This window comes from Poecilia latipinna, unplaced genomic scaffold, assembly GCF_001443285.1.
Source record: "Poecilia latipinna isolate Pla-1442-1.1 unplaced genomic scaffold, P_latipinna-1.0 Scaffold387, whole genome shotgun sequence".
Lineage (NCBI taxonomy): Eukaryota > Metazoa > Chordata > Actinopteri > Cyprinodontiformes > Poeciliidae > Poecilia > Poecilia latipinna.
The window spans coordinates 15,785-26,308 of NW_015113003.1; the positions used below are offsets into that span (position 1 = coordinate 15,785).

The following is a 10,524-nucleotide window of genomic DNA, read 5'->3' on the forward strand; positions in this document are numbered from 1 at the left end:
AGATTTTGCATGTTCTCTTCATCACAGGTGTTTACTAAAGGCCAACAGGGCTCTGTGGTGTCATGGTTTGTACTCTGAATCCAGGCATCTGAGTGCAAACCTCAGTTTAAATTTTCATGCGTTGCATCTCACATCATCAACTTTGGAACCTCAAACTGAAACAAAACAGAGAAGTTCAGTTCCTGTAGTGTAGTGGTTATCATGTTTGCTTTACACACAAAAGGTCTCTGGTTCAAAACCAGACAGAAACAGATTTTGCATGTTATATTGATAACAGGTGTTTACTAAAGGTCAACAAGGGTTCTGTGGTGTCAGAATCCAGGCATCTGAGTGCAAGGCTCAGTTGAAAATTTCATGCGTTGCATCTCACATCATCAACTTTGGAACCTCAAACTGAAACAAAGCAGAGAAGTTCAGTTCCTGTAGTGTAGTGGTTATCACGTTTGCTTGACATGCAAAAGGTCTCTGGTTCGAAACCAGACAGAAATGGTTTTTGTAGGTTATGCATCTCTTGGGGTGCAGTGAGACAACAAGAGCCTTCCTCTTTCGTGATGGTTCATTTGTCAATTGACTTCAATGTAGGCTTCTTTGAAATCGAAGCTACTTTACTTCAATTACCAATTGGCAGTTCTATGGCGTAATGCACTTGTGCCAAACATGCATTACACCATGTTTGACACATGCACCGTGCTCAAAAGTGTAATTTCTACACCATCCAGAGTGGACCAATATAGACACTTTCAAAATGTTGAATTTAACTCTGTAGGAGTTGATGGAACACTTCCAAATTTGCTGTGTACCATCTTTAGATATATATTAGACTAAGTTCTCAAAATGACCACTTTTACCTCTTTTTTTTATTTTGCCCTCTATCATGTGCTGAAAGAGTGAACGACTCCGACCTCTTCCTCACAGCCGTGTCTCATCTAATTTTGAGTTACTTATTACTTTCCATTAAACGACTGCCAAGACTGAGAGGAAACTTCATTACAGTTTCTATTATAGAAAGGCTTAATCAGATTTAAAGGAGCTCCATTATTATCTTCGATGCCTAAATTTTACTCCTACACAAGCTGTTTACTGGGTCCACTGCACCACAGCTTTATTGTCGCGTCTGTTGTCCCCCGCTGTATAACACACGAACAACCTCTCGTTTGGGCTCAGATGCTGCGATGATTACTCACTCCATGCGCCTGACTGGACAGACGAACGTCCATCCGTGATGAAATTCGAAAATGTCTCATCCACTTAAGTGCTCTCTTATGATATTTTTACAGCTTCCGGTTTGTCCAGCCCACACACAGCAGCTAATGGCGCAGCTGTCATTTCGGTCCTCGGAGAAAAGGTTCAACGTTTCAGCTCTTGTCTCTCAAAGTAAATAAGAGACGAAACGTAGCTGAGTCGATCCACAAATTATGCATTTATCATCCGCTGTCATGTCAGAGTGTGTACATTGATTCATGTTGCTGGGGATGTGCGGCGTCTTCAAGCTTCTTGAAATTGTTCAGCCTCTAAAGAGTTGTATTGTGAATTTATGTGACAGACCAACACAATGGAGTAAATAAATAGAACTGGAAGGGAAAAAAGATACATTTTTAGCTTCTTTTTTTTCTCCAAATACATATCAGAGAAGAATAATATGCAAGTCTTTTAGGGTGCGTGTCTACCAGCTTTGCACTGGCCAAAGCTGTAATTTTGCAATTCCAGCTTACCCAAATTGCTCCTTTTTTTAACAGTGGTTTGATAACTGCTGCTTAAAGTAGTTTCTTGATCTTGACAGAGAACTCACTCTTCTCCAACAACATTCATAGTCAGCGACCTCAATCCATCAAAGCGCCACTAAGAGTGTGGGAACAAGAGATTCTCACCATGGATGTGCAACTGACAAACCTGCAACTTTGTAAAGCCATCATGTCAATATGGACTAGGAATGTTTCTGACACTTTGTTGAGTCCGTGTCATGAAGGATTATGACAGCCCTGATAGAAAGAAGGGATTTCTATTCCCTGGGCTAGCAGGGTGCACATTACATTTGTTCTGACGTGGCTTGAAATGCTGCATTGAAATCTCCTGACACCACTAATAAGGTAAAAAGATTTTTAAAAATCCCAAGCTTTAGTATCATTCAGTATGCCACATCTTAGACAGACAGAAGACACCGTTTTCATTTGTTTTATTCTTAGACAGGGTGAAAGAGAGCATCAAATCTAGAGTGCCTCAAACTTCCCTAGCTCATTCATAATTTAAAATGCTCCATTTAGAACACATCTCTGCCCTGGCCTATTTGGTATTCATATAAGTAAGTACGAGGCAGTGTATGATTTTTTTTTTTTTGGGGGGGGCACAGTATGTACACGAAAAACAAAAGTGCCAAAAACTAGCTCCCGGGGATGAGCTATTCTCGGAGCGATATCTGTCAGTACCTTCAAGCAGAAGAAAGTCTGGCTTTGACATAGACAGCTGGTGGAACCTTAGCCTGGTGTACATTCAGACAGAGGAAACGGTGACCCATTTTACTGGAAAGCAACATTATGTAGTAAACTAAAGCTGTACTATTTTAACTTTAGATCATGTGATTTGGCAAATCTTTTGTGCTACACAATGGACAACGGTTGTTATCTTGTTAAAAAAAAAAAAAAAAAAAAAAAAAAAAACATATATAAGTTGGCAGGTTTCCACGCCCGCATGCTTTAACAAAACAGGAACCACATGCGTTCATTTACCACCCACAAGCAACTCTGTTTCACTGTCTTCCAAAAGCTGAAAAAAGTATTCTTTGTTCGCTTCATGTCAGTGACGAGTCTTCTTTCACCTTATGAATTTTCTAGCTCAGCCTGTCAGAGTACAAAAAGGGATTGGAGTTTCTCCTCCTGCGCTGTTACAACAGAAATACTGTATAACTACCTGATGATGGCTGAGGCTTACAATGGGTGATGAATAAGTACCACATCTGTAACATTTAGGAGGGAGCATACTGACAAGCAAATAAAAACCCACATGTAATCAATACAAATGCGCTATGAGGCTCTCACATTTTCCCAAATAGCCTGCAGGAGTAATCTACAATTCCATTTGCTGCTGCAGGTAAGGAATTACCCTCTGTGTTTACTGTGACTGAAGCTGGTCCTCTTAGCATGAGCATTTGGAAGCAAAGAAATAAGCTCCAGGGTGCATGAACAGAAATGCCTCGAATTTCAGCCCTGGACAAGGTCTCACTGTTTGCTTCGATGTTAAATCACAGGGATCATAAAAACAGTCACACTGCTATATTTATCTCTTTCAGTCTGTGAAGTGTTGTTTGTGCTAATTGCTCCAAAAGCTCATAGCCAAAGCAGATGTAGAGGCAACTTTTTCTGGAAAAGAGCATTTGTGCGACTGCAAAATGCCAAAGTGGCATTTGCATACTTGTTTATCATGCAAACCTCAGGAGAGGGGTGTGCTACACAAAAATAGGAGCAAAATAGCTCAACTGAAATAGACAGAGTAATACAACACTGAAAAACATCCGTCCATCCGTACATCTGCTGTAGGTACTTCTCACATAGTTGCTTGCCCTGAGAATTGCCTTAATCCTTTTCAATGTAAATTCATCAAGTTTTTGGACATTTTTTTTAGTCCATATTCCCACGATAGCATCACACAGTTCCTGCAAATTTGTTGACCGCATGCAATGAAGGGGACTTTATGTTGCCAAAGGTGCTCTGCTGGACAGAGATCTGTGGAAGACAATGCTAGTACAACATTGCAACACTGCAATGCTGGTACAGTACAATGTTGCATTTGTTGCCTGTTTGTCAGCTTCAACTTTGTGTTTTCTCTCAGTTTTTGATTTCTAGAAGCTACATCTGATCTGGCATTGTGTTTAGCTGAGAAGTCCACAGCACAATGCAGTCCACAGTCCACTCAAACTACATGTACACCACCACCATGAAGCACTATGTTTTCATGAGTTTAACTATAGTCTAGTGCAGGTCAATATTATTTTGGGCTTCATTCTCAAAAAATAGTTCTGATTCGTCAGATCATATCTAACCAGCCTGTGCAACATCTAAATTTATTCAAATTATTGCACCTCACACAAGTGTAATAGATCAAACATCAGAAATGATGCTTTCTAGTATTTACTGTACAACTTAACTAACACCTCGGCTTAAAGCTGTCTCTCCTTATGCAATGTCTGATTGAACCATCAAACATAGAAGATGTAAACCTAAACGTGCACTTAAAATAAATAAATAAATCTAGCCTTACTCTTACATCACCAGATATTTTTTTTTTTTTTAGAAACAACAGAATCATTTGGGTGTTTTGTGAGATTGGAAAATACCTCCAGTATTTTAGACCGCTGAGCACCTCCTCAATAGTCTGAACTAATCCCTGGATGATAAAATGAGAAGACAGGGCATGATTGCTTCCCAGTTCTCATATTAGTTCAATGAGCTGTGAGGCCATGCAGAGTTTACAGTGGACATTTTCATGCTTTTTTTTTTCTTCTAAATTTCTCAAACACTAAGTACTCAAACAGCCCTAGAATGGGTAATTGCTTGTGCTGTTATGGCTTTATACATATTAATATCCAGACGGACGGCTATTTGTAAGAAATATATGAATTTGTATTCCCTTCATCGGGATGAGGATCCACTAATTCAGTTCAGAGGAATCTACAGTGGGAATGAAAACATTTTATCAACAGGATTTGCTGTCATGTCAAAAAGAAAGTACAGGATGTTAAATGACAGGGAAACATGGGGTTTTTAATGTTTGCCTGGATGAACCAAGATTTATAGAATAAGGTTCTTAGGACAGGTTAGATAAAAAATGGAAATGTCTGGCCAATATGCACACCATACAGCATATCAGCATAAACTCACACCAACTATCCAGCATAGAAGTGGAGGTTTCTCATTTACCCTCTGAAGGCAAGTGCCTCCCACGTAAACGGTGCTGCTTTCATTGAGGAATTGAAGAGTATAAAATTAAATTTTCATTCCAAATCATAATACATGGATTATTAACTTGAAGCTCTGGCAGTGTCGGTGATGTGTACTATCAGTTTTACAACAAACCAAAAGAAAAAAGAAAGAAAAAAATTAAATGAACAATGTCACCTTAAAATATTATTCTAAGGGTTCACTCAACTGTTTCTGTTTCGCAGTTTGTAACTGTGCTACCTGTCATGTGCAGAAAACAATTACGCGTGTTTTCCAACCACAATTTCCTTCATTAATAAGCAATTACATTACACGCTCATTCCCTACTGGCAGATTTATTGTGATTGCATGGAGCTTTATGCAGATGTTGACACAGAGTTAATTGCTCCAGCGTTGCAAATCACCTTCTGTGGTCCTCCATGATAATTAAAGTCGCTGTCATGTTTCAGAGCCAGTGGCGTTACTGTCTTACATTACCAGCTGGGAATCTTGGTGCATTGCCTGGGGGGTAAACTTCACAACCTAATTTAAGTTCTATAAACCTGCTGTATGAGGAGACGACATTATCACATTATTTTATTGTGGTCCTGCTGTTTTAATTGCTGCAAGCGTTTACCTTTTTTTTTTTTTTTTTTAAAAGTATCTGTTTAGTCCAAAGCAGAATGGTTGTGTTAGGTACTTCCCTCATGGGAAGTCAAACCAGCTAACTTCCCATGAGGGCCATCCTGAAGCAAATTTCAGGACTCCTGAAATTCAAATGAGTTTAGATACAAACACAACTCTGGGATTAAACATGTAGTTCTTTCATATTCAGCTCTTAGATATATGTATCTAAACTCTAACCAGCATCCCTGATGCCTGCAGAGAAAATACCCATCCCAGCATGATGCTGCCACCACCATGTTTCAGTCGTGAGGAAGTCATCAGTCATCATGTTCAGGGTGGTGTGCAGAGCTAGTTTTCCTCCAGATGCTGCCTAGAGTTTTACACAAACGTTAATTTGATTTCAGATGAGGCCACAGATTTACCCCTAAGTAAATGTGATTTGTTTAGGGGTATTTGGTTAAATAGGGCAGAAAATGCAAGCCACACTTTTCAAGCCACACATAAAAAAAAAAAAAGTTTAAACTATGTTTCATTTTAATTCCACCTCACAAGTAATTACTTTCTGATAGCTCAATATATAAAATCTCAAATAGATACATTAAAGTTTGTGGTTGTCACATGACAGAGTAGAAAAAAAAGTTCAAGAATTTCAAACAGTAAGTATTCATTATCAACTTTTTATTTTTTATTTTTGGTGAAGTGACTGGAGCAAAAAAAAAAAAGAGTGTTGCACACAAAAACAGAACAGCAAGTTAGGGTTCTCAGGAGGATTAATAATCTGATTATAACTTCATAAATGGAATATCCAAATTCACCTACAACAAATGGTTTTAAAGAGGAAGTAGATCTGCACTCATATCAGAAATGTAACAAGAACACCCTTTTCTTTTCTTTTTTTTCTTTTTTTTTTTTGAAACAAACATCTTAAAAAAGGAAGCAAATGAATGTGCATTTTTTTTCGGGCTATATTATTATTATGATGATGATGGCGGCCGGCCAACGTACATCCTCTTCCTATTTTGCTACTATTGGAGAAGGACGAATGAGAGCAAATGTAGCTGGGGGGGCGGAAGGGTGGGATTTAGACTGAAAAGAAGAAACCGCTGGCTGTGACAGCGACCGTTGCTTCCTCCCCCCTCCATCATCATCATCATCATCATCATCACCCGCCTCACCAGCAACAGCAGCTTCAGATTCATCGGCGGCAGAAGCAAAGGCAGAGTTGGTTAAACAGTTTGTAGAGGAAGAAGAAAAAAACAAGTAGTCTTGAAGAGAAGCTCCGCTTCAGGGGGAGGGAACATGGGGGAATGGGAGCTGCAGATGGGCAAGTGCAAGGATGAGGAATTCCGACCAAATCTGCTTTTATGACACAGACCTCTGCTTCATCCAGCATCATTAGGAATTCATTCAAGAACACCAGGTAAGATGTTTTTAAAAAATAACATGTTCTTACTCAAAAAAAAGGGGGGGGGGGGAGGACGAGGGGGGAGTTTGATGCAAACGACTGTCAGAAAAGATATGGATTAGCGATCCCTTAAAATGATATCATTATTAATATGGTGCTCGTTAATTAGTATTTTTATCCTGCAATTCGTGAGGAGAAACGATTTTGGCTGCTTTAAATTCACGGGCAATTAAAAAAAAAACACTAATTGCAGCGTTTCGTATATGTGCCTTAATTTAGACGCCTTTTTATCTTGTCATTTCTCCAACTTCCGTTTTTCATCAATTTGTATTTTAATTTTAATCTTAATGAAAGAGGACCAAACAGTCAGAAGTATCTTTCTGCCCCCTTGTGGTTTGGACTCATGCTGTTTTTATTTAATGTGATTCTAAAATTAGTGCTGGACTGACTGCAAAATATGGGCGGGGAAATAAAAATATGAATATATGTTAAATAAATGTTATTTAAGATATAAATCACTGACTCATCTGACCCCAGGATGCAAAATGTGATGAGTAAAGAATCAAACTAATTTTCCAGACGACTATTCCTGTATCCATTCTACACAGCGTATTCAGATGTAGCTTAATTATGGTGTGCCTCTCCATTCATCTCATACATGGCCCACATTTATGCATCAGCCCCCTCTGTGGATTCCTTGTTATGTAATCTCTTTCCCATCAGACTGCATCAGCCTCAGAGTGTTTGCTGTTTGGCTTCTATGAGCACAAATGTCTATCTTATTGAGATTTAATGTGATAGACCAACACAAAGCAGTGCATAGATGTGACTTGGAAGGAAAATGATACATGATTCTCAATGAAAACAAAATCAAAAATGGGAAAAATGTGACTTGAGTCTGCATTCATCCCTATTTGCTCTGCTACCACATAGAAATTCAGTGTAAACATTTGCCAATATAAATCACCAGGTTAGTGATTTATAACCTGGTGAGTTCAAGTGTGGATGAGGTAGCCTTGTTATAAATTGTGTTCTCATAAGACCTTAGAAAGAGCAGTTGTGAGCAAAAAAGGATCAAGACCAAAGATTACAGCAGACAGATCAGAGACGAAAGTGTGGGAAAGATGAAAGCTTTAAACATCTCTTGAAACACAATTCAATTCATCATATAAAAAAAATTAAGAGTATAGCAGAATCACAAGCCTAAATTGTAACTGTGGAGGAGTAGCAGAAATCCACCGTTCAGATAGAAAGTTATGTAGATAACTTTCTACATTCTAACAATAGTTAAAAAAAAGAAAAAAGAAAAGAAAAAGAAACACAAAGCAGGTGATGACTCATCTGGGAAGGGAACTGATAAGTCTGTTGACAGGGTAACTATTAAATGCTCACTCCACCAATTTGTCCTTTATGGAAGAGTGGCAAAAAGAAAAGCCCTATTTGTAGTTTTCCTGAAGCTATGTAAGGGGACACAGCAAATGTGAAAAAATGTGATCTGGTTGTACTGACCAAGATGAAATACTGTGTTTTTCTGAAAACTAACATTGCTCATTCCTCTGAATGCACCACGGCTACAACAAAATATGATAATGGCACCGTTTTTGCTAAAAGAATGTCCATGTTACGTATGGACTTTAAAGGGGGTCAGAGTTAATAAGAAGATGAATGGAGGTAAATACAGGGCCATCCTAGAATGAAGACTAGAAAACACTCAGGACAGGGGTGAAGGTTCACCTTGCAGGAGGACAGCAACCCCAAACTTAAAGCCAGATTCACAATGGAATGGCAAAGCATGTTCATGGGTTAGACCACTCCAGTGAAAGTGTGGATCTAATCACAGATGAGAATCTTTGACAAGAGTTCAAAATATATGTTTGCATGTGCTCTACCCAATCTGACTCAATATTCAAAGAAGAATGGACACAACTTTGTGCAAATCTGGTAGACATATACCCCCAAAGACCTCCTGCTGTGATTAGAGTGAAAGTTGGCTCCACAAAGTGTTGACACAATATAATCCTGAAGTTAACGGTTATAATTTGAGAAAATGTGGAAAAAGAATATGTGAATATTTATGCAAGAGTCTAAATGTGTCTGTGGAATTTAAATAATGATTTTTACTTCACTGTTTTCCAGATAACACTATTTAAATACCTCATACATCATGGATGCAGCTTCAGCCTCCCTGCAGTTTGGATCAAAGAAGCGGGTCAAAATTCACCCAAACACAGTCACAGTAAAATATGCCACTCACTTCCCCCAGCCTGGTGACGAAGGGTACGACGATGCACCCTCCTTTGAGGATTTCGGTTCTTTTGCAGAGGCAAACATTGGAAAGAGACTGGTGTCTGATGCCAAAGGCAGCAGGACTTTCTTTGGAACCATGGAGACTCAGCCTAAGCAGCCAAGTGTGCAAAGAGACAAAGGGGTCGAGGGTCAGCTGGCCAGCTTTGGCGAAGCTAATGTGTTGGCCTCCAGAGTGACCTGGATGGCCTTGTTTGGGGCAGCAGCAGCTCATGGATGTGTGGCGCTAATCACCCGATTGGCGGCAGATCGCTCTAAGGTTCCCTCTCTCGAGCTGCTCTTCATCCGCTCTGTGATCCAAGTGTTGTCAATCCTGGTGGTCCTCTACTACCACGAGGCACCCTTCGGCCCCAAGGGTTACCGGCTCCGTCTCTTCTTCTATGGTGTGTGCAACGTCATTTCTATCACTTGCGCCTACACGTCCTTTGCCATTGTACCCCCCAGCAATGGTACCATCATGTGGCGAGCATCCACCACTGTCTTCAGTGCCATACTGGCTTTCCTGCTGCTGGATGAGAGGCTGAGCTACACCGACGTGGTTACGGTGGTGGGAAGTGTGTTCGGCCTGTGTCTGGTCATGGTGCCGAATGTAGCAGATGAGGAGAAGTCCAGGCTGGGGTTTTGGAAGGAGGCATTTGGCTATACAATGACAGTTATGGCAGGCTTGACCGCCGCCCTCTCCATGATTGTCTACCGAGCCATCAAGGAGCGCGTCAGCATGTGGACAGCACTCTTTACCTTCGGCTGGACAGGCACTGTCTGGGGTGCCTCCACCATGTTCATAATGCAGGAGCCTATTATTCCCCTGGATGGGGAGACCTGGGGCTATTTAATTGGGATCTGCATCTGCTCCACGGTAGCGTTCCTTGGAGTCTACTATGCTCTAAACAAGTTCCATCCAGCCTTAGTTAGCACCGTGCAGCACCTAGAGATCGTGGTTTCAATGATTTTGCAGCTGATCGTGCTGAGGATGATCCCCTCAGTGTACGATGTGATCGGAGGCCTTGTCATCATGGTCAGCGTGTTCACTTTGACCGGAGTCAAGCTGTACAGAGTGAGCAGGGCCATTCGACAGGATTACCAAGAAATCCTAGACTCGCCTATCAAATGAATCTGTCAGTCTATCCGTTTACAGTGTCGCTTGGTTGTGCAATCAAAAGAATGTCTGAATCTTCATCTGATGATTTTTGTATTGTTGTGCTGTGAACAGAGTGCCAGTTTGTGTAACTAAAGTCTTAATATTTACGTGTGAAATAAAAGACAATTGTAATATTGTGA

The 10,524-nt window shown here is 40.3% G+C and overlaps 1 protein-coding gene, 1 long non-coding RNA gene and 1 other non-coding gene across 3 annotated transcripts in view; 2 read left to right on the plus strand and 1 right to left on the minus strand.

Annotated features, from left to right (window-relative positions):
• The window catches only part of LOC106950252 (uncharacterized), an 18,244-nt gene extending 15,744 nt beyond the window's left edge, over window positions 1–2,500 (minus strand). Inside the window, exon 1 of the long non-coding RNA XR_001425576.1 lies at window positions 2,486–2,500. This is a non-coding gene — a long non-coding RNA (uncharacterized LOC106950252). The remainder of the gene's footprint in view (window positions 1–2,485) is intronic.
• On the plus strand, window positions 417–489 carry trnav-gac (transfer RNA valine (anticodon GAC)). The gene has a single exon. It is a non-coding gene; the product is annotated as a tRNA-Val (tRNA).
• Window positions 2,501–6,598: 4,098 nt separating the features above from the next.
• slc35g2b (solute carrier family 35 member G2b) lies at window positions 6,599–10,524 on the plus strand. Its single transcript, XM_015036981.1, has 2 exons — window positions 6,599–6,957; window positions 9,079–10,524. The coding sequence occupies exon 2, from the start codon at window positions 9,107–9,109 to the stop codon at window positions 10,355–10,357; it is 1,251 nt and encodes a 416-aa protein (XP_014892467.1). The 5' UTR covers window positions 6,599–6,957; window positions 9,079–9,106; the 3' UTR covers window positions 10,358–10,524.